Source organism: Condylura cristata, unplaced genomic scaffold (genome assembly GCF_000260355.1).
Source record: "Condylura cristata isolate star-nosed mole 26May11 unplaced genomic scaffold, ConCri1.0 scaffold00029, whole genome shotgun sequence".
Classification (NCBI taxonomy): Eukaryota; Metazoa; Chordata; class Mammalia; order Eulipotyphla; family Talpidae; genus Condylura; species Condylura cristata.
The window spans coordinates 4,473,359-4,498,931 of NW_004567130.1; the positions used below are offsets into that span (position 1 = coordinate 4,473,359).

The 25,573-nt window shown below is 51.4% G+C and overlaps 2 protein-coding genes across 3 annotated transcripts in view; one reads left to right on the plus strand and one right to left on the minus strand.

Moving 5' to 3' along the window:
• POLE (polymerase (DNA directed), epsilon, catalytic subunit) overlaps positions 1–16,505 on the minus strand; it is a 32,167-nt gene extending 15,662 nt beyond the window's left edge. The window contains exons 1-21 of the mRNA XM_004690835.2: positions 16,438–16,505; positions 13,603–13,744; positions 13,431–13,511; positions 12,437–12,481; positions 12,078–12,170; positions 11,674–11,828; positions 10,394–10,535; positions 10,230–10,310; positions 8,844–8,951; positions 7,831–7,941; positions 7,496–7,581; positions 7,127–7,246; positions 6,306–6,438; positions 6,111–6,224; positions 5,789–6,001; positions 5,478–5,585; positions 1,941–2,069; positions 1,770–1,872; positions 1,540–1,686; positions 1,229–1,374; positions 265–413 (exon numbers count right to left, since the gene is read on the minus strand). Of these exons, the coding sequence (XP_004690892.1) occupies positions 265–413; positions 1,229–1,374; positions 1,540–1,686; positions 1,770–1,872; positions 1,941–2,069; positions 5,478–5,585; positions 5,789–6,001; positions 6,111–6,224; positions 6,306–6,438; positions 7,127–7,246; positions 7,496–7,581; positions 7,831–7,941; positions 8,844–8,951; positions 10,230–10,310; positions 10,394–10,535; positions 11,674–11,828; positions 12,078–12,170; positions 12,437–12,481; positions 13,431–13,511; positions 13,603–13,744; positions 16,438–16,499 (2,468 nt within the window). The 5' untranslated portion in view covers positions 16,500–16,505. The remainder of the gene's footprint in view (positions 1–264; positions 414–1,228; positions 1,375–1,539; positions 1,687–1,769; positions 1,873–1,940; positions 2,070–5,477; positions 5,586–5,788; positions 6,002–6,110; positions 6,225–6,305; positions 6,439–7,126; positions 7,247–7,495; positions 7,582–7,830; positions 7,942–8,843; positions 8,952–10,229; positions 10,311–10,393; positions 10,536–11,673; positions 11,829–12,077; positions 12,171–12,436; positions 12,482–13,430; positions 13,512–13,602; positions 13,745–16,437) is intronic.
• A 270-nt stretch (positions 16,506–16,775) lies between these two features.
• On the plus strand, positions 16,776–24,704 carry PXMP2 (peroxisomal membrane protein 2, 22kDa). Of its 2 annotated transcripts, XM_004690838.2 has the most exons (5): positions 16,776–16,960; positions 18,829–18,942; positions 20,236–20,398; positions 22,414–22,533; positions 24,435–24,592. In XM_004690838.2, the coding sequence occupies exons 1-5, from the start codon at positions 16,839–16,841 to the stop codon at positions 24,501–24,503; spliced, it is 588 nt and encodes a 195-aa protein (XP_004690895.1). In that variant the 5' UTR covers positions 16,776–16,838; the 3' UTR covers positions 24,504–24,592. The 2 variants fall into 2 exon arrangements, with proteins under 2 accessions (XP_004690895.1, XP_012586615.1); XM_012731161.1 differs by lacking the exon at positions 22,414–22,533 and having other exon boundaries at positions 20,250–20,398; positions 24,435–24,704.
• The last annotated feature ends 869 nt before the right edge of the window (positions 24,705–25,573 follow it).

The window sequence follows — 25,573 nt, forward strand, 5'->3', positions numbered from 1 at the left end:
AAGGGTCTGCTCAACCTCAAGTCCACCCCTTGGTGCTGTGTCCAATGATACAGCTCAGGCTACCTGGGCTCTGATAATCTACACGCCCCACTTTCCAGCCAGCTCAGTGCTTGGGTAGCAGGGACACTTGCTAAGTCAGGACCCACCAATTGCCATGTACAGCCCTGATATTCAGTGGAGCGGGCCCAGGGCCCATTTCCAGGTCCCAAGTGGGGCATCCTGCTGCCCACCCACAGCCAACTGGGCACTTAGGCCTGCCCGCACCCCTTGCGCATGACGTAGCCATAGAAGGAGTTGAGGATGCATTTGTGCGCCAGCTGTAGGGAGTCGTACAGCACCTCCATGTTCCGGCAGCGCCTCACTGCTGCCGCATCACCTGCCTCCACTGCTGCAGACAGCTTCTTCTTCCACACCTGGAAATCACAGCATATCTGCTCAGCTAAAGGTTGTGACACAATAAAAATGTTCAAGTCTATAAAAAATTTGAAAGATCTGAAGCTTCTGCAGGGCTCCTGTGGTGCCCTCTGTGGGCATGACCAGACGACATAGCAGACAGCGCGTTCTGAACAAAGGAACTTGTCTTTTCCTTTTGTAAGCTACACTAGACAAGGACCAGATCAATCAGATCAATATGAAGAGTAAAAATTAAAAAAAAAAAAAAAAAAAAAAAAAAAAACAGGAGCAGCTGCAGTGATAAAGTGCTTCCTCTCACCCTCCTCCCAAAGGACATTCCTTATGGAGCTCCAGCACCCCGCCAGGGCCACACCCACCACCTAGCCCAGGCATCCAACAGAGCCCCCATTGGAGGTTCCAATCAGAGATACCCAGATAGCCTTTTCTCTCGAAAGATCACAACTCAAAAGAATATCCTCCTGCTGGCCTTGCCTGCTAACTGGACTTAGGAGACCAGGAGTCACGTGGGAGGCCCCTGGCAAAAGCAACTACTGAAGAAATGCAGAGAACACTGAAAATGTTACAGCAAATGCCCCATCCTCCTGGGTGAAGAAACTGTTTTCAAGTTTTGGTGTTTAAGAAATAATAAAACTGAGGCGTCTATTGAGCACTGTGTGCTGCATTCCGGGCTACTCAAACCAAGCAATGGCGGCCTGGCCAGAGTCCCTGCTGCAGAGGGGACACCTGGAATGAGTCTTCAGGCCTCCAACTTTCCCAATTCAGAAATTGAGGTGTCTGAGCCCAGGAACACGTGCAGCCCGAAGCCCATGCCTACCTTGTGCAGGCCTTTGAACTCGTAGCGCCGGTCCCGGAAGGCACGCACAGTGTCCACGTAGAAGGAATTCTCCCGCTGGCAGATGGTGGTGAGGCGTGGCTCCACCTTGGTCACATGCACTTTCTTGTAGGCCTTGCGGCAGTAATCTGGGCATGGCGGAGGGATGTGGGATCCCGGTCAGGAGAGAGCCATGACCCTCCCAGAAGCAGGTGTGCAGGAAGCAAGCAAGATGACTCTTGGCTGAGTGCACTGAGCCTGCAGACCCAGACAATGAAGTGACCCCTGGGCCATGGAGAGGCCTGGCCGCTCACCTGCCAACCGCCTCTTCTCATATTTAGCTTGTTCCTCGCGGGACAACTCGTGAAAGGCCCGAGCCGGGCCCTCTGGGGTCAACGGCGGGAACTTCTCCGACTCTAGCTGGTGCTGGATCCGATGATACTCACTGCGACTGGCAGGCACTGGGAGGGTAACCAGGGAAGAGTCCACCACAAGCCTGTCCACCCGCTCCCTGCTGATCTTCCCAGCCTGCGCCACCACTCACTGAACTCGCCCCTCCACTGCCAGGCCATTTTGCGCTGACAGCTGGCTCCAGGCCTGTTGAAGTCGCAGGCGGCACAGGTGGCCTCGTCCACCATGGCTGAGGGCTGTGAGGGAGGGAAGGGATCAGCATTCTGTAGTGAGAGCTGGACCACATGTCTGGAGGGGGGCTCACCTGCAGGCGGTTTGTGAGGATGATGTTGGGGTACATGGCCCCTACGTCCAAGTGGTAGATGAGGGGACATTCAATGCGGTTGGGAACCTCTTTCAGGGAGGCGAGCTTGGACTTAATTTGATCACACACCTGTGGAAAAAGAGGACTGTGGCCAGGAGTAGGAGCCAGGGCCGGAGAGTGATAGAGCACCTGGACCCAGGTTGCCAAGATGTGAAAAAAAGGGCAGGGCCCTGGTGAGGACCGCACCCACAGAGTGGCAGCCTGCACCCAGACCTGTGTTCTGGGAGACCCAGGAGCCCAGGTGGCGACTTGTGCCCCAGCCCATGTGCATGCATGTGGCCCATCTGCCAGGAGGAAGGGCTCTCCCAGGTGCTGGGCACTCAGTGAGGTGCTCCAAAAGGGCCCTTGGGTGGCAGCAGCACTGTCCCAGCATCACTTTACAGGCCTGTGAACCAGACTGGTTTCCAGGCAGGGACTCCACTGTCAGTGCAAACCCTCCTGGCACTTGCCAAGAACCGAAACCTGTCCCAGTTAATGCAGACGAGGTACTAGTTGTGCCTACAGTGCATAGCCAGCAGTGAGCTGACCGTGAGGAGCCAAACGGGCTGATGTCCGGCCCTAGGCCTGTCTCAACTCAGCAACACAGCCCTCGGCTAGCAAGGAACATGCAGGGGTGAGCAGACCATGCTGGTGAGGAGGGGCTTAACCCTTCCCACCTCAGATCTCCAGGCACTTGAGGACTGTCCCCAGGGACTTGGGACTTCGCCAGTTTCTGGGAGGATCAGTCCCCCCAGTGCAGCCTGTACTCATGACAGCTGGCTTAGCGGTGGGCTTACTGAGATGGGCTGGCTCCCATTCCCCACCTCACCACAGGTTCTGGGCCCAGTTGCTGCCGGGCATGAGTCCTTTACTGCCCACTTCTCATGCCCCAGGGGAGGGCCAGTTTACACAACAGGAGACAAAATACAACAGGAGCCTAGATGAGGCATGGCCCCAAACCCACTCATCAAGGCTGGCTCTGGCTGAGCCTATCTGCAAGCCTGACAAACAGGGCTGGTGCCTCAGGTCAGGGAAGCAGACCCCTGGCCAGGGCCACTGCTGCAGAACCAGGCACCAGCCACTCTAGCTGGCGATCCTCAGGGTAAACTGGAGTCCCTGCTAAAGGCAAATTCATGTTCTAGAGCACTAGCAAAAGAAGCCAACAGCCTCCGGGACCTATGACAGTCAGCAGGGAGATCCCAGCTCCAGCAGTGAGCACAAGAATAAGCAACAAGGCACAAACGCCCAAGATTCAGACACCCAACAGTCCACTTTATTTTTTTTCTTTATACATACAGAACTGGGGTACAGGCCAGAGGTGGATGGGTGGTGAGAGGATTCACCAGAGACAGAATGGGGAGCAGCAGGCGAGACAGAAAAGATCTGCTGCACCATGTGGGTCAGCTACGGGGCTGGAGGTCGAACTCACACTTAAATAGCTGCGGCTAGCTTGCAGTGCTGTGCCTGAACCCACTGTGCCACCAGGAAGGCCCTCGACAGTCTACTTTAAATAACACAAATTTGGAAAAGAACTGATAGAAATTCTATAAATAATAAAACACAAGAAAAGTCACCAACTATAGAGCAGAACCAAAAAAGGCTTGCCTGCCAGGCACTTGACTCGCACACCAGACCCATCAGCTGCCCTGTCAGAGTCCATTTACAGAAAATGGGTGGAATGTCAGGAAGGTAGCCAGAGTTCAGGACAACTGCATGTGGACCTGAGCCAAGCTCAGCATGTGGATAGCACAGTCTGGTACTCAAGGGGGCAGCCTCTAGGCCAGATGTGTCTCAGGCTCTGTGCCCACAGCCCACATATCTTCTCTGGTATTTTTACATTAAAACATGTAAGCGCCTGTACAGCAAAAGAGACATTACTAAAAACAAACAGAAAGATCACTAATTGGGAAAACATTTTGTCACACAAAAGTAGCGATAAAGGACTGATCACAAAAATATATGGAGAACTGATGAAACTCAACAAAAATAAAGTAAACAACCCCATCAAAAAATGGGCAGTAGAGCTAAAAAGACACTTCTCCAAAGAGGAAATGCAGATGGCCAACAGGCATATGAAAAAATGTTCAACATCACTCGTAATAAGGGAGATGCAAATTAAAACCACAGTGAGATACCACCTCACCCCAGTGAGAATGGCACATCTTCAAACAACTAGCAACAACAAATGTTGGCGAGGATGTGGGATCAATAACGGGGGGTGGGGGGGGGAAGGGAGAGAAATGCACGGGACTATGGTGGTGGCACAGGGGTGATTTGGTGATGGGAAACCCACAGGGATTACAATCGAGATGGAAAAAAAAAATGTGCAAAATGATGTAAAAATAAACTTTGTAAAAAAAAAAAAAATGTAAGCGCCACCCTGAGATTGCTGGCTACACAGAAATAGGCCGTGCACACATCAGACATGCAGGAGTAGGTAGCGAGAAGCAGCGAAGGCATATGAACCTGAGGGACGCTGGCCAGAAGGGCCAGAAAATGCCCTAATGCAGCAAGGTCCTGTAGAAAGTTGCCTGAGACCCTACCTGGTGGCACAATGAGTTAGGACACAGCATTGCAAGCTGGCCACAGCTGCTTCAGTGCAAGTTTTATCCCCAGCCCCAGAGGTGGCCCACAAGGTGCTGCAGAACTCTCCTGTCTCTCTCACTGCTCCCCTCAGCAGTGTACTTCATCGATCTGCCTGTTCTGCTCCCCACTTTGTCTCTGGTGAATCCTCTCACAGCCCCTGCACCTCTGGTCTGTACACCAGTTCTGTATGCATAAATAAATAAATCTTAAAAAAAAAAAAGTCGCCTGAGAACAAAGTGACCCCTATTTTAAGATAAATATCAGTACATTCTGCATGCCCGTGTGGACACCCAATCTGTGCAGCAGGAGTGGCCACTTGCCCTTATCAGGGCACTGACCCAGAACAACTCTGCTCATGGAGCCTTGTGGTGGGCAGGTAACAGTACACACACATATCTTGAGCTTTCCTAGCAAGTCTGACAGGACGTTTCTGCAATCAGCTCTGACGATAGAGATTGCTGACGCCAGTATGAGCAAAGCATGCCCATGCCCAGCCCACATCCCAGGCCCAGGCCAACAATCCCACGCCCAGGCCAACAAACCCTGGCCCGAAGTGACACACACTCCATGAACAGTGCCTTCAAGCACTGTGGATGATATCACACAGCCAAAAATCTTAGGAAAAAACAAACAAGAAAACTCTGGCAACTCCTCAGCCTGCAACAAATGGCCTAGACACTGTGGGCCCAATGTCTGCTGCTTCTCTCTGCATCCCTGTCACTATGCCCAAGTTCTGTGAGGCCCCTTCCTTGGCAGATGAGGTCTGCACGTGACCATGGCCCTACCCCTACTTCACACCCACCGAGAGGGTGTGTCAGCACCAGTAAGTAATGGAGCACATTGATGCACTACCGAGGGAAGCCACAAGGCTTCACAAGACATGGTATGTCCCTACCCTGCCCTGGGCCCTACCTCTTGGAAGTTGGTGATCTCCTGCATGGGCACCTTCTCCTCCTCCTCCACAGCATGGCGCAGCGTCTTCTCCACTCGCTGCAGCAGGAACTCGAAGGCAGCAGGGTTCTGGCACAAGTGACCCGAGGACGTGGGTGAGACAAGAAGACACCTTTGCCTAGCTGCCCAGGGTACCTTGGGAGTACCTACTTGCCCTGAGGAGGGAGACCAGGCAGGACACATGGGGAAGACACTGGGGTGGGAGGCCCTCAGGGAGGAGGACCCAAGGGAGAGGGGGTTGGGGTCTAAGGCCTAGAGCCCACAGGCCGCACCATCCTGAAGCGACAGGGGATGTCACTGCGGAAAACACCAGACTCCAGGGCTTCCACGTGGCCTCCTACATAGGTCTCGGCGTCCAGGACATGGCCATCGTCTGTCAGCTTGTTGAACTCCTGCTCCTGCTTGTTTGGGAAGATGATGTTGGCATGGAAAGCCTGCACCATCAGCAGAGCTTCACACAGCGTCCCGGAGCCCTTCCGCAGCACCTGCAAAAAGGCCAGGCTTGAAGCAGATGTTGGTACCTGTGGTTGTGGCTGTGCCAGCACCAGGAGCAGTGCTGGTGAGGGGGAGGATGGGAGATGGGGTCGCACTGACCTCATCAGGCTCCATGGGGATGATAGTGCACAGGGCGAAGATGAAGGGGTGCACATATTTCATGTACAGGTAGTATGTGGCCACTGCATCTGACACTGAGTACGTGGCCAGGGTCTGAGGAGAGAAGGTCACAGTGTGAGGCTGGCATGGCATGGGCAACAGGAGCCACAGCAAGCACAGGAGGTGGCCCCATACCTGGGGCTGCTCGGTGGCCATCCGGCACATGTCCTCGGGGTCCAACTCTACAGGGTCATAGCCCAGCTTGGCTTTGGCAGCTGCCTTGAGGTTGTGGCTACCCACAGGGAGATAACTGTCTCTCTTCACCCATCTGGCAACAAGAACAGGCACAAAGGTCAGAGTGACTGAAACAAAGACTGGCGACCACCACAGGCTGCCAGTGAGACAGACCACAGGAAAACACTGAATCTAGATGGGGGCCCAAGAGACCTCCACTAAGACCCCACATGGGGCAGGTCCCTCATGCAAACCTTGTCACTGGAGGCAATTCATTTCAGACATGCCGGAGCCAGCCTTTGGGGACTGCCTGCTCATCCTCACAGGGAAATCCTAAGGTGCTTGGGGATCTCCCTCCCCATCATGCTGTAGGGTCTGCTATCCCCCCCCTTCAGACCCTCTTGTGGCTTCTCTTCCTGGCTCATGCAGGGATACCTCTTCCCTCAGTCACTGCCATCCCCAGGACAGACCCTGCCATTTCCCTCTCTTCCCTGCCATGGCTTATGTGGACCTAGGCTTTCCTGAGCCCCCATGCTTTTTACTTTTTTTTCTCAAAGGCCCACGAATAACACAGCCTGGACCAGACCAGCCTGCAGTAACAACCCCACACCACGCACCTTGGGCCTTGGTCTCCTCGTGGACATTCTCTCCAGATGGGATATCAACCCAAGCTCTGCCTAGCCCCCAACTGTACAAGTCCCCAATATCACCTCTCAAATATGTGAACTTGCCAGTGTCTTCACTCCCACTGGGGAACCCTGTACCCGCAGTGTGTGGCCTACCTGAGACAGTCCATGTGGATACACTGGGGAGACTTGTATTCGCCCTGGCTGTCCTTCTGGAAGCCGATCTCCTGGTACATGCTCAGCCCGTGGACCGCTGCTCTGGCCTCCACAAATGGCCTGGGAGTAGGTGGAGAACACAGAGGCAGGTGGGCTAGAACCCCTCATAGGAAAAACTGTCCTGAGTGTGCCCAGGAATCCAGGTCTCTCCTCAGGAGACGAGGGGCCCTGTGGTGCCTCCTCCAACTCTTGTCTCTTTCCCGCCTTAACCATTTCCACATGTTTGTATATATCCATGAACATTAATCAGTAGTCACATGATCAGACAGTATCCTTCCCAAGCACTTTTTATTAAGAAGAAAATCTCACCAGTCAAAGAAGTCCCCATTGTACGTGACCATGATGGTGGGCTTGGTCTCCTGCACGTGCTCAAACCACCTCTGGAGTAGATGGACCTGGGCCCCCAAAGCCACCAATCAGAGATGCTCCCTCCTCTAGCTGGTATTTCTAGGCAGCTCTCCTGAGGATCAGGAAAAGCAGCCTCTCTGACCTGCTCACCACCCCACTGTCCTCAAGGTCATAGCACTGGGAAGAAGGCCATGGACCATCACCCTGATGATGCGAATTGGGGCTTGGAAGAGTCACTGTGCTCCCCTCCCCCCATTTTAGCCCAAACCAGGAGGTGCCCAAGGAATGCCCCATACCTCATCCGGCTCATTAAACACACAAAAAGGTCCTTCATATTCTGGCTTAGGGGTGAACTCAAAATCTTCAATATCTTCTGACACGATCTCCCGATTGGTGATAAGGTAGCCCTGGGAAATTGTGAGCAGTCAGTGTGAAGGAGGGCACAGAAACACATCCCTGACACGTGGCCCAGAAGCTCTTCCTATAAGTCTCTGACCTTGGGCCTCTACGGTACCACAGGGGTTAAGTCTCAGTGATAAATTGTCATCAGCCACTATGGCCTAAATTGGATTGCCAGCCAGGGAGCTGATCCACATGGCACAGCAGATCTCTCCTGTCTCCTACTGCTTCCCTCAGCAGAGGATTTCAGTGGATCCACCCGTTCTACTCCCCATTCCATCTCTGGTGAGTCCTCTCACTCCCCGCACCTGTGGCATGTACCCCAGTTCTTCTAGGCATAAATAAAAATAAATCTTTAAAGAAAAAAAAAGCCCATATAGAGACTTGAATTCTTCATAGCTCCACCAGAAGGGATGTGGGCACCACAGCCCATATGTCAGGTTTCTTGTTTTTTTTTTTAAGATTTATTTGTATATACATACAGAATTAGAGTACAGGCAAGAGTGCAGGAGCAGTGAAAGGATTCACCAGAGTTACAGTGGAGAGCAGAACAGAAAGACTGACAAAGTACACTGCTGATGGAAACAGCAAGCAAGACAGGAGAGGTCTGCAGTGCCATGTGGATCATTTTCGTTGCAGGAATTGAACTTACATCTAAACAGCCCACCAACATCACATTGATGGGCTTTAAGGCATTGTGCCATCAGGGAGGGTCTCCACGTGTCAAGATTTCTAACGGACACTGGGAGATGTCCCATAACAGATGTCCATAACAGCCTGCCTGGTCATGCTCTTGGGCACCACAGAGTGTCACTCCAAAAATACCGAAAATGGGGTAGATACTTTTCTAAATTGGGGACTGATACGCTCCCTGTTCCCGGGGCACTTACTTCCCAGAAGTCCCACTCACCTGACCATCTATCATATAGGAAATCATCATGATCTGGTCAGTCTCAGGATCAGGAAACTTGAGGGGCAGCTTGGTCGTCTCAATGTCAAATGCCAAAACCACAGGGTCCTGGAGGGATAATGCAACACCCAGTCAGTCACAAACCAAACTGGCTCCAGAGACACAGGTGTCCCCTCAACACCACACCACCAGCCCCAGGTATTGAAAGAAGTGGAGCTGTTGCCAGGCAAGGTTCTGGGACAGCATCTTGGTTGCCTGGCCTACATCCAGGATGCCACAGTTCAGTGATAGTGTGAAAATCTAAACACACGAGAAAAGGCAAGAACTGCTGGTCACAGCAAAAGCCTAGAATTACAAAACAGAGTCAAAGCTGTTGAAATGCCTAAGCTTGTCCAGCTTTTATGGAAGTCATGACAAGAGACTGATACAGACCTGACATCTTCATTTGAAACCAAGAAAACTGGGCCCTCTCTGGTTTAAGTGCAGCACTATGAAGCTATCCACAGCTACTGCAGCATAAGCTCGATCCCCAGTCAAGGAGATGACCCACATGGTGTTGTAGACCTCTCCCAACCTGCCTGCTGCTCCCCTCAGCAGTAGACATGCCTGTTCTGTTCCACATTTTGTCTCTGGTGAACACTCTCACCCCCTGTACCTCTGGCTCATACCCTAGTTCTTTTAGGCATAAATAAACAAATCTTTATATTTTTTAAGATTTATTTATTTACTCATACAGAGCTGGGGTACAGACCAGAAGCACAAGGATGGTGAGAGAAGTCACCAGAGACAGTGTGGGGAACAGAATAGGCAGATGGATGAAGTACACTGTGGAGGGGAGCAGCAGGAGAGGTAGAAGAGGTCTGTTGTGCCATGTGGATCACCTCTGGGGCCTAGGATTGCACTGAAGCAGCTGCAGCTAGCTTCAGTGCTGCATCCTAACCCTATGCACCACCAGGAAGGGCCCAACAAACAAATCTTTAAACAAAACAAAAAAAAACAAAAAAATAAGATAAAGGATTGAAAAAGACAATCCCATTCAAACCAACCAGAGGGCTATCGCAACCAAGATAAGATGGGTGTGGGCAGATGGGTGCACAGGGAAGGGGGAGCAGCCTGCTCTTTAGTATCCATAACAGGATGCTCAGGAGCAATCCTGACTCAGGGACTTGCCAGACAAAGAGCAAAGTGAATCACATGTATTTGTACCACATACTTCTCAGGCCAGAAAAATGACAAAAAAAAAAAAAGGATAACTCAATAATTCTTTTAAGTAGATAGTTGAAGAAAAAAAGACAACATTTGAATAAAATCTCTTTTCAGCACTGAATGAGACATGTCCAGAAACAGATAAAAACTTTAGGTTTGGGAAATGCAAATAGCACTTACAGGTCGTTCTACAAGGTCATCCCGACGGGAAATTTCCACAGGCAAGTTGCTTCCTCGATATTTGATGTTGTACCAATGAGCCTGTTGGCAAGTGATGTGTCAAAGTGCTAGAGTCTGTTTCTCCAGCCAGACCCAACACCCACTGCCTGGCTGCAGATACTGACCACATGTATCTTCAGGTCAATAGACAGGCGGATATGGTAAGGCACATCGTACTCGCGCATGTCCACAATGTTGTCCAGCTGGTCAGCCATCCTCTTTGAGGTTTCCTCTTCATCAAGAACCACAGTACCCCCCTGGAGAACACTGCAAGACAGAGGAAGCCGCTCACCCAGTGACTCTGCTAGGAGCTGGGGGGTGTTGGGGGTAAGGGGGTGGTGGCTGTGGTCATGTGGAGTAAGCACAGGGTAGATGGAGGGGGCTGAACTGACAGGATGGGTCCTTCTTCCTGAAGGAATGACTGTATAATGCCCCCATCAGGCAGTCACAGGTACAAGGAGACTCTATTCGTGGGCATTTTAGAGCTGTACATCACAACCCACTGAAAGTGATAGTCATTTGGGCCTCAGACATGACACAAACAGGCTGATAGGATAAGCCTGCACGAGCCCCCAGTCAGTCACATAGCTCTCGGCACTATGAGATCAGGACACAGGAATGATTCCTAGAGTAGTTATTCTTACACCAGATGGAACCTGCGTGCCACCAGGGAGGGCCCCCCCTTTAAAAAAAAAAAAAGATTTATTTATGTATGCATACAGAACTGGGGTACAGGCCAGAAGTGCAGGGGTGCTGAGAGGATTCACCAGATACAGTGGGGAGCAGGACAGGAAGATCAACGAAGTACACTGCTGAAGGGAGCAGCAAGTGAGACAGGAGAAATCTGCTGTGCCATGTGGGTCACCTCACTGGCTAGCTGCTGCTAGCCTCCCAGTGCTGTACTTCAACCCACTGCGTCACCAGGGAGGGCCCATCTCAACTCTCAACCAACCAAGGTTTCCTCTTCTACACTGTTTATCCTCTGTATATTGATGTCCACACATGTGATGAGTGGTGTCTGGTGTCCTGAATTTAAGTGGCTTTGAAGTGCCCAAGGCTCTCTGGAGAAGTGTGCTGTGTTGAGTTCAGGCACTCAACAAGCTGGCAGCCAGATCAGCACTTGCCACACCCACAAAAACAAAAACAAACCACTGGGGTGGTGGAATCAGGAGTGCAAAATGCCTCTATCTTTACAGCAACTCCATGCAGGAAAAGAAGTACTGTTGAGGTCCAACACGAGATGCAAGTGGAGTTGCCAAAGGGCCCAAGAGTCTCCAGACAAACAGGAGCCTACCCCTGAGGGGACTACACTGCTGGACTTTCCCATCTCCTCTACCTGGACAACTTAATTAAAATGGAAATACAGTCCTCACAGGCTGTTGGTGTTCTGCACAAGTCAGCTCACCTGGAAAGCATGGCCGTGTAAGAGTCGCTGCTGTGGCTCTGCTCCCTGTTCTTCCTCACAGCAGGGGAGATCTCCTTCCTCACTCTGACAAGATCCTCCACAGTGTTGAAGGACAGCTTAATATAATTTCGCTTCAAACCCACCAAGTGATTTGGCTGTAGAGTGAAGAGATTTGCTCATGAGTTCAAGAGAAAAAGTTTATTGGGGAGACAATAGGGTGAGAACTCAAAGGCAGATACATGAGTTAAAGAGGTGAAAACTCCAAACTGTTTCCATCTCCACTTGTGATATGACTGCCACCAGCACCCTCTGAAGAACACATGTGCAGTCACCATACAGCCCCACACCCCAGCATCAAGCCTGCCCATTCCCATCTTAACCCTAAAGATCTGAGTAACACTCACCAAATCCAAATCTTCTTTGGGGACAGTCTCCACTTTAGCAATTTTCCCCTGAAACTTCTTAGAAAGAAAAGATGAAACTTCTCGCTCACAGCCCTAAATCAGGATGAGAATGAAAGGCCTTTCCATTAACAAATCTATTTCCCTTCTATGCCTGTCTCCTTAAAGGCTTTCTTAATTCCATTTCTGAAGCCCCCATAAAACAAGACATAAGTTACCTGACCTGATTTTGTGACCCACATTTACCTTTAAACAAAACAAACAAAACAGAAACCTTTGAAAAGGGCAGATTTATTAGCAAAGGGAGGGAGGACAAAGAGGTCCCATCACAGTCACAGGGCTGAAGAGCTGGCACACATTACCTTTTTGGTTGCAATGTAGAAATATGGCTTGTAGGGCAAGGCCACCTTCAAGAGTTGCCAACCCATTCATGGGTGATGAGGAAGAAAGAAAAAGATTATATAAGGGGTTGTTCACTGTTAAACCCTCAGACAGTCTAGATCTAATGCATCCTTGACCCCACACACCTCTGCCTGTACCCCAGTTCTTGTATGCATAAATAAATAAAATGTTTAAAAAGAAGGCCCTCCCTGGTGGCACAATGGGTTAGGACGCTGTACTGCAAGTTAGCTGTTACCGCTTCAGTGTGAATTCGATACCTGGCCCGGAAAGTGACCCACATGGCACAGCAGACCTCTCGTCTCGCCCACTGCTCCCTTCAGCCATGTACTTTTTCTGCTCTCCACTCTCTGGTGAATCCTCTCACTACCTCTGCACCTCTGGCCTGTACCCCAGTTCTGTATGCACAAATCAATATATCTTAAAAAAAAAAAAAAAGGCCTGGCCCTCCCTAGTGGCGCATCGGGTTAAAGCACTGCACTGAGAAGCTAAAGCCACTTCCGCATGAGTTCGATTCCCACCTGCCCCGGAGGTGACCACAGGGTGTGGCCCGACCCCTCCTGACCCGCCCACTGCTCCCCTCAGCAGTGTACTTTGTCAATCTGCCTGTTCTGCTCCCCACTCTGTCTCTGGTGAAGCCTCTCACTGCCCCTGAGCCTCTGGCCAGTTCTGTATGTACAAATAAATAAATCTTTAAAAAAAAAAGGCCTGCCCACATGGCAAGGGCGAAGGCCTAAGAGACATGACACTGATCATCTTTCGGTTCTTCCAGCTGTATTTCTGGGATGTTCTAAGTGGTGTCTTTTAAATAGTTCCAGGGACCATGTTCCTAACAGGTTTCAGGCTACATATCTTTCTACTAATGATAGGGGAGCTAAAGGAACACTCATCACTGGCAGCCCAGCTTCACCTCATCACTGATGACTGGCTTTTCAATTGTGGGGTTTAGGGGCTTACCTTAAATCTGCTCCCATCGTCTTGGATAAAGTAGTAGTCCACAGCACTGACCAGACGCTTATCTTCATCTAAAATCTCGGTCTGTGGGAGAATTGGTCCATACACACCTGGTTACCCTCCATGTGCAGAAGAGAACCCTAAGTGGGAGGGTCAGGGCATGCCTGGGGCTTACAGGGTGCATGTTGATGAGCCAGCCAGTCTTCTCCCCAGGCTCCTTGAGCCTCTCAAAGCCAAACCGCAGATCCATCTTATCAGTCCACTGACTACGTTCCAGGCGCTTGAGTGCAGAGATGGAGGAGGGGGTGCCATCTTCCCTGGAGGGAGGAAGCACATTTGCCTTACTGGTATGTACCCACTTGCCCAGCCCTCCACCACCCTTACTATGCGTGTTAGGAGTAACATCAGAGCCTGCCTGAAAAACCTCATTTATGGCAAAACAGTTCACGAAGGACAGCGCCAGGACCCTGGAAGCAAGTTTCTTTATAACCAGAACACTAATGAAAGCAATAGCCAGAGCAGGACACACAACCTACCACTTACCCCTGGGTATTTACCCCACGAAATGAAAATGTGTTCATACGAAACTGTTCTGGCTGTTCCTAACAACTTTATTCCTTATAGCAAAGAAATGGAAACAACCCAGATAAGAGATAAACAGTTAAAAGGGTGTGTATCTCCATCACGTGGAACACTAGCCATTAAAAGGAACAAGCTTATTGATACAATATTTTAGATGGATTTTAGATGGAAATGTTCAAGGAGACTGAGTGCAAAAAGCCAACCATCCAAAATGATACACTTTAAATTTATTTATATTTAATTCTTTTAAATGTTAGTTGCTAGAGGGGAACAATTTCTATTATGTAAAATTTTTAGGCACATTATAAGAGACAATGAACATAAAAGTACTTTGAGGGCCTCCCCTGGTAATAACACAGGGGTTAAAGACATGGCACTATCAAGCTATCTCCAGCCACCGCAGCATAAATTCAATCCCTGGCCAAGGAGTTGACCCACATGGTACAGCAGACCTCTCCTAATTCCCCACTGCTTCTTTTAGCAGTGTATTTCAGGAGCTCTGCCTGTTCTGCCCCCCACCCTGTCTCTGGTGAATCCTTTCACTCCCTGCAGATCTACCCAATACCCCAGTTTTTGTATGCATAAATTAAAAAAATTTTTTAAAATGCTTTGAAAATGGCAAGGTTGGCAAAATAGTATAATGTAGAAATGCCAAAAACCTAATGACCAGATTCTGTCAAAAACAAGCAGTGAAGTTTAAATCACACAATAGAGGTGACAGGTAGGTAGGGTTATCTGTACATAGTGGTTGCTTGAGATATATTTGTGTTATTTATTTTTTAAAAGATTTACTTATTTATGCATATAGAACTGGGGTACAGGCCAGAGGTGCAGGGGCAGTGAGAGGATTCACCAGAGACATAGTGGGAAGCAGAACAGGGAGACTTGAGGAAGCACTGCTGAGGGGAGCAGCAGGAGAGACAGGAGAGGTATGTTGCGCCATGTGGGTCAGCTCCCTGGCTGGGGATCTAACTTGTGCATAAGTGCCTGCTGCTTGTATTGCAGTGCTGCGCTTTAACTTGTACCACCAGGGAGGGCCCTGTGATATTTATTTAAAATCAATATAAAGTTTTTAGTCATGAAATCTGAGTTGAAAGTATTTACTGAGCAGCACAATTGGATAACTCTAACACTGGCGCCACAGTGCACCTGAGAGGCACACTTCACACAGGACAAGAATGTGAGGGTCAGGATGCACTGGGCTGCATGTTTCAGCTCAGTGTATGAATGTTTGGAGATGGCAGAGGTCAAGCTAGGCCACTTTCTTCTTGACCTATGGCTGAAAGTGGCTTTACGTTCTACACAGCAGTCACTAATCATGTTTTTACAGCGGCATTTTTCTAAATGCACAAAAGTGAGAACAGTTCTGACTCCACAGTGCTGAGCACAGAGAAAGTATGGCCTGCCATGCAGAACCAAGCCAGGTGGAGGCTCCTCTAATGAGTGCATACTGAGCCACAGTCTCTTGAATATGGCCGACAGCCATGGAAGATGGTGACCCCTGTTCTCCTAGGCAAGGATGTTATCCTGTTCTCCTAGGCAAGGATGTTATCCTTGCCTAGGAGAACCTGCAACTGAAGCGTTGTGGACCTCACCCGCCCCTGCTCAGGATTGCAAGCGCTAAGGGAGGTCCGGTGAACACTGCCACAGCACAGTAAACCGCTCCCTACAAGCTCTCTCTGGCCAGCCCTTGAGTCAGTGCAACCGAGATGAAGCAAATGTTCGTGTAGGAACAACGACCTCAGCTACTAGGAAGCTCATCTCTCACACCAGCTCATTGGCCTGGGACCTGCCCTGACTCTCAGGCCAGAATCTATGGCAACTCTCGCCCTGCTTGACTATGGAAGGGGCCTTGTGTACAATGACTGTCCCCACCACTCCTGGCCTGGCCACTTAGACCATGTAATTCGCGCCTGGTGACGATTAGTGGGCAAATCTACGCGCGTGAGGACGAGGCAGAGTGGGCACTTCCAGGGCGCCCGGGTGGCCAGCAGGGCCGGGAGGTGCCAGAATCGGGAACTCCCAGGGCAGCGCCCAAGTCCATTGCCACGGTGAATGATTCCGGTCCCCGCGCCACGAGGGCGGGCTGCGGGAAGGACGTCGGCAGCCGCACAGCAACCGCAAGACGCCGTCGGGCCAGACTCGCCAAGCAGTCCTCTCGAGAGGACCTCCTGCAGGAAGGGCTGGAGCCGCCGAATTTTCTACTGGCGACTGATGCTCCAGGAGTCGGTGGTGCCAGCGCGCAGCCCCGCGCACCCCTAAGGGTTGGGCGCCGCGCCCCCCGCCCGCCCCGGACTCGAGGTGCCCGGCAACCCGCGTCTGGGTCAGGCAACCGGTCCCGCTCCCGTTGCGCACCCAGCCCCGCGGGCGGGCTGTCCGGGATGGCCGGGCTGCTGGGTGGTAAGTCAGGCCTGCCTGTACCCCTCACCGACTGAGCTCGCCATCCGCGCTCGGCTCCGCAAGTCGCCGCCCGCTATTCCTCAGAACCATTCTGCCGCGCCGCCGCCCGTCTGGAGAAGTTTGGCGCGCTCCACCAAGTATCGCGAGAGCCCGGGAGCGCCTCGCGCCCAATCAGCAGGCCCGTCGAGCCCCGCCCCGCCCCGCTCCAATCGCCGCGGGCTCCCGGGATGGTGGGGTGGGAGTGGAGAGGTATCCCGTTAGGGACTCACGGTAAAGTGCGCAGAGGCGCTTGCGGCGCAAGGCGGCTTTGGGTCTGGGCGGCGCGGCAGGGACAGGGCGGGAAATGGCAGGCCGTCCCCGCCCCCCGCTGCCTTTTGCCCGCGGAGCTCCGGGCGTCCAGTTGGGAGTTGGGAGCCCTGCCCGGAGGCCATGGCGCCGGCGGCGTCGAAGCTGAGGGCCGCGGCTGGTCTGGGGGCGCTTCCCCGGCGGGCGCTTGCTCAGTACCTTCGTCTCCTGCGGCTCTATCCGGTGTTCACCAAGGCGGCCACCAGGTCTGCGGGGAGGACGGGCAGAAGGGGGGCGGGGCTGGAACCTTATGCCGTGAGCCCGATGGCCCGGAGCTCGGTGGCTGGAGCCTGACGGCCCTGAGCATCATCGCCCGGAGCTCCACTGCAGGAGTTCGAAGGCTTTAAGCACCAGACCCAGCGCCCATCGGCCTGGAGCCGGCGGCCCAGTGATCATCTACATACAGGAAGGCAAAATCCTCCTGTGTCAAAATGACCTTCCAAAGCTGGGAAATGAGGCAGAAAACTTGGCAAAAGGGGTTTTGAGTGTAGTTTTCTGAAAAGTAATGTTTACAGACTAAAATGGAAACACCAGGGAGGAACACACAAAGTTGGAGAATTTCCGCAGACTTCTGGGCTTGTGCTCTTTGCCCAAAGAGACAGTGTGGGTGAAGGGTCACCCTCTTGCAGCCTGTTCCTCAGGATGGTGTGGGGTGGGTGCCCCAGGTGCAGCTGTTCAGATTTGGGAGAAGCTGAAAAGCTTCTGGTGACAGGACGTTCCCCTTGATGTGAGGCGCGGGGTTTGTTACTTTGGATCACTGATTAGCCAGAAGCAGGTAGATGGCACACAGAAGGTGTGTGCCGAACATGACCCTGTGTTGCGCTAGGGTAGCGGTCAGCAGGGCAAAGTCCTGTGGGTAGAACAAGCTGGTGATGGCAGTGTAGTCAGTGTTACCGGAAGGCTCGGCTTACTTTCCCTCTGCTAAAAAAAGGAAACAGAGTTTGAGGAAAAGGAAAGTGGTTTTATTTGTCGGCAAATGAGGAGGGCAGACTCATGCCAGAAAGACCACTACTCTTTGGCAAGTTACAGGGCTATTTATACAATGTTAAACAAAGAAAAAGGGGAGGTGGGTGAGAGTTTGCAAAGGGGAGGGAGTAAAAGTTAGTGCTGGGATGGAGACAGGTGGGCATCAGCCTTTATTTCACAAAGAGAAACAAAAATGGGAATCAGCAAGAGTAATGGAGAGGGGGTAGGCTTCAGCACACAGACGAAGAGGAGTCCCTGTGGTGAGCTTTCTCACTATTTACTTTTGTTTGTGAACCTTTCCTTGAGCCTAAACCTGTCAAGAGAAGAGAAAAAAAGGAAAAGAGGAAAAAAAAAAATAAACCCACAGTCAATTAAGAGCTCTGGGAAAACCAATTCCATCATAAATTTGTTAAAGGAGGCAAATCCGCAAATGCTTATCTGAGAGCCCATTTACTGTATCATCAGGACAGTGGACTGTGTCCCTGGAAAAATGAATAGCAACAGGATGAAGATGAAAAAGGAGCAGCCAAGGATCAGAGCAAGAGGGTGCTTCTCAGGAGGCAGTGTAAACCTACTCTTGGAACACTTGGATCTGTCTCTACATTTTCTTAAAATTTTTGTTGCAATAAAGAAAGATACTGAAATATAAATTTTTATTGCAATGAGGGCAGATCTCTGCAGTTGTGAGCAGTCATCTGCCGGGTTTCCCCAGTGATTACAGTTGTCAAACCAGGACCCAGGTCAGTTTGGTTTCCCCAGCTTTTCTGGCATGTGCCTGCATGGTGCTTGTGTGTGTGTTTGGTTGTCTGTTATCTTACCCCATGTATTGTGTCCATCCCACAGTCAAAATACAGGAAAGTCTCTCAGGGATGCCCTTTAATAACCACATCCTCCCCACCCACCCCATTGCAACCTTTTTCAGAATGATAGCAGGATCAACAACCCAAACATTGGAGAGGTGACCTATAGCAGGTGTGCTTAAGTTGCAGCTGCTTCCTGAAGGATTCATCATTTACCTGCAGAAGGCCTCTGATAGCCATTCTCAGTTCTTGTGGAGCAAACAGCCTCCTACTTCTGCTCCTGTTTCTGATGCCCTCTCTGTCCACAGTGGCATTCTGTCAGCTCTTGGGAACATCCTGGCTGAGATCATTGGGAAGAAACGAAAAAAAGAAAACTCTCAAAAGCTAACCATCAGTGGGCCTCTCAGATATGCCATTTATGGGTGAGTTTCACAAAGGGGCTCATCAACACACCAGCAGAATAAGTGCAGCAAAGCTGGGATGACACAACTGAGTTCCTGGAACAATCTAATATGGAAAAGTAATTTGCACAAACCACTAAAGTAATCATGTGGGGAACCGGTGTGGTTTTAGCTCATTTATGACTGGGTACACAGGGCTGCCCTAAGTGGGCTGAGGGGCACAAGGGTAGGCGACTCCTGGAGCCTGTCAGACCCAAGGCTCAAAAGCCTGAAAGAGGACAACTCCATGGCCAGCTGATTTCTGCTGTTTTTTTAAGTGTCAAGAAGAGAAAGAAAGGTATCTTGATTTTTTTTTTTTAGATTTATTTATTTGTGCATACAGAACTGGGGTACAGGCCAGAGATTCAGGGGAGGTGAAAGACTTCACCAGAGACAGAGTGGGGAGCAGAACAGGCAGATTGACGAAGTACACTGCTGAGGGGAGCAGCGGGTGGGTCAGGAGAGGTCTGCCACGCCATGTGGGTCACCTCCAGGGCAGGCAGGAATCGAACTCATGTGGAAGTGGTTTCAGCTTCTTAGTGCAGCACCCTAACCCGCTGCGCCACCAGGGAGGGCCGAAAGACAGGTATCTTGAAAAGTGCAGTTTCACAGCCACTTTTTTAATGGCAAAAGCACAAAAATGCAGCAGTTTTACCATAAAGCCCCAGCTCCTGCTCTTGCCAATGCTCTTGGGGGTCTGATGGAAATCTAGCTCTGGGGTGGCCACAGTGGTCTCAGTGGTAGTAGCTTCTTGGGACTACCAGTGAGGCCTTGATATCTGGTGACAAAAGCTGGGGGAAAGTGAGGCGGCTCCTGGAACAGGCTGGGACAAAGTGGGTCGTCACCTAGAACAGACTGTGGGGTTGCAATGCTGCTGAAGAGCACCCATGTCAGGCTGGATAGGGGGGCACTAGGCAGAGAGGCAAGCACTGCAGTAGATGCATGGGGAGGCAGCAGCACTGGGCCTTAGTGTCCTGCTGTGTGATGGGATGGGGGGAGGCCAGGGCAAGGACAGAGCTGTGGGGGAGTAGCTGCGGCACCACCAAATTCACCAAAACCTGACGATGGCATTAAAAATAAATGCAAGGAGGACTGGTGATTACTGGTATAGGGAATACCAAGGAAAAAGGAAGACTTGAAGCCGAGTCTCAAAGCAGCTGTATTTTTTAGCTCTTGTGGTCAGGCCTGGGATTCCAGGAGGTAAGGTGTAGGACCTGGGGTTTGGGGTGCCGCTGAGCTTCTGAGAAGAGCAGTTGCTTACCTGTGGGACCTCAGGTGCTTCTTTACAGGGCCGCTGAGTCACTACTTCTACCTGTTCCTGGAGCACTGGGTCCCACCTGGGGTGCCCTGGGCCACACTCAAGCGTCTGTTGCTGGACCGCCTGCTCTTCGCACCCGCCTTCCTGCTGCTGTTCTTCCTGGTCATGGGCCTCTTGGAGGTTGGTCCCTACTTCTTCTTGACTGCTCCTGGGTGGGGGTCAGGGGCTGCACTTCCCTCTGCACTCCAGTCCAGGTACACCTTTTCCTCTGTGAGTGCTGAGAACAAACCAGGGGTGCTAGCCAAGCAGGTCTCCCCTTTTCCCCAGGCCTCTCTCTGCCACCCAGGATCAGTCAGGAGACTCAGATACCGACATTCAATCTTGCCTTGTCTCCACACATTTGATAGTTGTATGACCACTGCAGAATCTGTTCCTTGCAGTCCTAAATATTTTCCACATCACAAAACATGATTTGGAGAAGGGCCCACCACCTTCACCTATGCCACAGCACTGGATCTCATGACAGAGACCTGTGTATCACAAAACATGATTTGGAGAAGGGCTCACCACCTTCACCTATGCCACAGCACTGGATCTCATGACAGAGACCTGTGTAAGCTCTGGGCCAACCTGTGCATGGTCTGTGGCCATCGTGGTTTGCAATAACCATCTCCCTGGACTCGCATGCAGTAGTGTCCACAGATATACAGATACACTCTCTGTGCCTGCCTGTCCCCATCCGGCTGACTAGCTGCTTGTCCCACCTGGGGAGAAGTGTCCTTTTCCCCCCCGAAAGCCACTAGCAATAGCAGGTGAGTGACAGCTTCCTGGGCTGATGCAGTGGGCAAGACTCACTCCCCTGGGATACTGACAGGCTCCTCCCTGGTGGTGACACACTTGGGAGAGCTTGGCCAGGGTGCAGTTGGAAGGGCACTTCATGGGGCTCCCGTTTTCTTCCACAGAGGGAATATGTTTCCATTAAAGAGCAAAATAAGTGTGGCCCTCCCTGGTTGTGCAGCAGGTTAGGACGCAACACTGTAAACTAGATGTAGCCGCTTCAGTGTGAGTTTGATCCCTGGCCAGGGAGGTGATCCAATGGCGCAGACCTCTTCTGTCTTGCCTGCTGCTCCCCTCAGCAGTGTACTTCGATCTGCCTGTTCTGCTCCCCACTCTGTCTCTGGTGAATCTTCTCACTCTTCCTGCACTTTCATCTCTGGCCTGTACCCCAGTTCTGTATGCATAAATGAATAAATCTTTTTTTAAAAAAGCAGAAAGTGTATGTCAGATGTCCCCATTGCTGGTCAATGGGGTGGCCAAATGACCTGAGGCACTGGGGCTTCACCATGTTCAGGGTTCCAGTACCACCCCTTCTTCATCCCTTTGTAGGTGTTGAAGTTAAGATCAAGTTTAAACATTTAGGGAATATTAAAAATTCAAATTTATGTAAATAAATTTTTATGGTGTCTCTTGCCACACAAGAGTTTAAAATATTCATGTTCTCAAACCTGTCATTCCTTTTTCTTTGTGATCTTCCTTAAAGGGAAATATTGAAAACATCCCCCAGAATTTCTATTACTTTATTTGCTTTGATAAACCCAAGGAAAAAGATATAGTCTCACACTTTTCCTGTGTTAAGATTTTTAATCGTATATATTTGTTTTTTTCTACTTAGAATAACAAATTGTCCTATTACCATTTACAGAGCAACCCCTAGTATCCTGAATTGTCAAAGTCATTATTACCACAGGCAATAATTTTTGCCAACATCACTGTCGGGGCTTTTTGTGTTCATCTTGGAGTCTTCATTTCCATTGTATGTCTTTTTGGGCGGCTGCTACCAGGTTATTTTAATTACCATAATTTTATAGTATTTTTAAAACTGAGAATAAGGTAGGCCTTCTCTCCTTATTGTTTTTGAAGATTGCTATTCTCATGCATTTACTCTGCTAGGTAACATTTAGAATCCATGTATGGGGCCCACAGGAAAAAACGTTTGGATTAGAAACGTCCCCTACTCTGGAGTGCTGGAAAACCCTGAGGACTGAATTGGCAGCCAGTCCCTGCAGATGGGCTAGTCTCCGCAGATGGGTCACTCCCCAGCCCTGCAAGTGTCTTGTCCTGGCCTGTGGTCCATGAGGTGATGCTCTAAGGAGCCCGGTGAGGGCTGTGCTGGCCAACACGCACTCTCCCCACAGGGCAAGGACATGGCTGCCTGCGTGGCCCAGGCACGGATGGGCTTCTGGCCTGCACTGATGATGAACTGGCGAGTGTGGACCCCTGCGCAGTTCATTAACATCAACTATGTGCCTTTGCAGGTGAGGCGCATGGGGTTTCCTGTTCCCTGGTTCGCCCTTCCTGACACCCCTGCTGTTCTGGCCAGGAGGACCTGAGTGCATCAAGGCCTCATGGGGTATCTCTAGGCAGGGGCACAGGAATGATGAACTTCAGGCCCCCAGAGCTGGCAGGACCACAGGGGCAGGTCATGTATCTGTGTGCCCTGGATCCCAGGGTGTCATACTGGATGGGGCCATAAGGCCAACTCCCCTTATTCTCTGCCTGGCCCCCACAGGCACTCCTGCAGCTGGAGTAGGACCGAGGGGTTTCCTCTGGGACTGGGATGTTGGCACGTGGTTGCAGTCTGGCAGGACTCCTTGTGTTGCCCCACGAGGTCCCTGGGAAGCCCAACCCTACCGAGTGGTTGTGGACAACCTCTTCACCAGCACCCAGGGAGCTCCCACTGGTGGGCCCACAGGAGTCCAGCAGAGCCACTGTCTGGACACCAGGCCTTCCCTGAGGGCCGCCTGGAGCTGCCAAGAGGAACTGTGGAGGAGAACTGCTGTAGAACTATGAGAGGCGCCCCCTCCTCGCCCCACCTCGGGTCCCCACCTCGGGTCCCCTAAGGCTGAACAGGCAGCACAGAGAACTGTAGCAGAATAATGACAGGGTTGGGATGGGGGTGGGGGTAGGTAGCTCCATCTCCTTTCAAAATCCCTGACAGGATATTGGGACTTTTTGAATTCAGAAGGCTGTGAATGAGTAGGGTCTAGGCTAGGCTGGAAAAAATCTCTCAAGAGGTTGGCCAGAGGAGCCATGACAGGAGAGAACTGGGGTGCAGAGGCCTGGGAAACTGCTAGAAGCCAGGGTACTTGAGAGGCTGGCTGGTTGCCTGCTGCACTCAGAGGCCTTGGAGGAGAGGAGGCCACTTCCTGGGGTTAGTAGGAGGAGAGAGGATGCCTATGGGGATTTTTTCTTTTTAAAAAATTTATGCATGCATGCATGCAGAAATATGGTACAGGCCAGAGGTGCAGGGGCGGTAAGAGAATTCATCAGAGACAAGAGTGGGGAGCAGAAGAAGCAGATTGACAAAGTACACTGCTGAGGGGAGCAGTGAGGAGACAGAAGAGGTCTGCTGTGCCATGTGAGTCACCTCACTGACTGGGAATGAAACTTATGCTGAAGGGGCTGTGGCAGGCTTCATAGTGCCATGCTTTTAACCCACTGGGCCACCAGGGAGGGCCCCCCACCCCAAGGGGATTTTGAGGGCAGCAGTGGGAGCTAGCAGAGGCCTGTGTGGCCTAAGGCCTGGACAGCCAGAAGGGCAGGAAGCACAGTTCCCTTAAGGACTGCCAGGCTGTGGAAGTGGAAGGGACCAGGGGGATTTTGCCTGAAAGGTAGTTGGTGGTCTGGAAATGGGGGTCTGATGGGGAGGTGGAAGCCTCTGGGACTTTAGGACAAAGTGCCCGGTGGGCAGTGTCCACCCTAGTTGATTGCAGGTGGGGACTTGAGGGGCAGAGGAGTTTGTTCAGCTAATGTTTTTTAAGTACCTTCTGTATGTTCTAGACTCAGGGACAAGATCTAGAGCAGCCCAGCCCTCTGCTTCTGCAGTGCATAGACAAGGGAGGAACTATGTGGCAGCTCGGGTCGGGGTAGAAGCAGGGTAAAGGAACAGTGGCCCTGGGGAGCAGTGATGGGGTGTGGACAGGGATGAGGGTGATGGCTGGCTGGGGCACAGGGCTGAGCCAGGCTTAGAGCCATCGGGGAGGGAGGCTGCAGGAGATTGCCATCTCCTTCCTGGCCTGTGATGCTATCAGTCAGGTCTATCTGTCTTCATTCTGCCCCTTGAGCCAGGTATGCCCCTTGAGTAGGGCAGGTATGTGTGGGCTGGCCTTGAGGACTGGCACCCCCTTGGGGCCTGCCAATACTTTTCTCTTGGCAGTTCCGTGTGCTGTTCGCCAACATGGTAGCCCTGTTCTGGTACACGTACCTGGCCTCTCTGGGGAAGTGAAGCTGGCCTCAAGAGAAGCTGGTACTGCTGGTGGGCCTGGGAGATGCCCACCTGAACAAGACCAGAGACAAGAGCAGCCTGACACTACATCTCCTGGTTCCAGATACCTTAAAGTGGTGGATGGAAAAGAAGCAACCCAACAATAGGGGTCTGTGCTGCCCTAGAAACTGAAAATATACTGAGGTGATTCTGGTGTCCCTAGATTGGACTAGATCACAATAAACTATGATATTACCTCTTCAGGGTGACCTTAATTTCCCAAACAATTGCTGTCACTTTAGAAGAGATGTGGGGCCAGAGAACTGCCCTCAGATTTTAAAATCTTTTTTTTTTTTTAACATTTTTATTTATTTATGCAGAACTGTGGTGCAGGCCAGAGGTGCAGAGGCAGTAAGAAGATTCACCAAAGACAGAGCGGGAGCAGAACAGGCAGACTGAGTACACTGCCGAGGGGAGCAGGGGGCGGGTCAGGAGAGGTCTGCTGCGCCAATCCCACCTCTGGGGTGGGGATCAAACTCACACTGAGGCAGCTGGCAGCTGGCTCACAGTGCTGCACTTTAACCCATTGTGGCACCAGGAAGGATGCAGATTTTAAAATCTTTTAATGGTTACAATACAGCTCAGGATAGCTGCTCAGATATCTGCTCCAGGGCTGCTTTGGGGGGGGGGGCAGGTGACAGATGTGCCCAGCCTTCCAGCTGATGCTTCCCTATCACTCCCCCTTGGCAGAGCCCTTCCTGCCTCAGGGAGACAACAACCCTTGACTGTGTTCTTTCAGCATTTTCTTCTGCCCTGTGTGTCACTTCTACTTTCTCAGAAATTTTTCCCACTTTGACTTTTTTTGCCCCCCCCCAGGGACCCCACCCCTTGTAGTGTCAGCTGACCCTTGGTTGCCTTCATGAGTCAGCCCCAGCATATACAGCAACCAGTGTCTCCCCAGATGCCCTTGCAGGTTGGGCTCTGCTAGGCCCCCATGGCCCTTCCTCTTGTGCCCCTGGCCTCTCTGAAAGGAGGGGTTGTGGGGGCCCATTCTGAGCAGGGAGGGAAGGTGAAAGGACCATCTAGTGCTG

Coding starts and splice junctions, on each gene's coding strand:
- PXMP2 (XM_012731161.1), top strand. CDS start 16,839: ATGGCGCCGGCGGCGTCGAAGCTGAGGGCCGCGGCTGGTCTGGGGGCG. Junction 16,961..18,828: donor TTCACCAAGGCGGCCACCAG/GTCTGCGGGGAG, acceptor CTCTGTCCACAG/TGGCATTCTGTCAGCTCTTG. Junction 20,399..24,434: donor TGGTCATGGGCCTCTTGGAG/GTTGGTCCCTAC, acceptor TTCTCTTGGCAG/TTCCGTGTGCTGTTCGCCAA.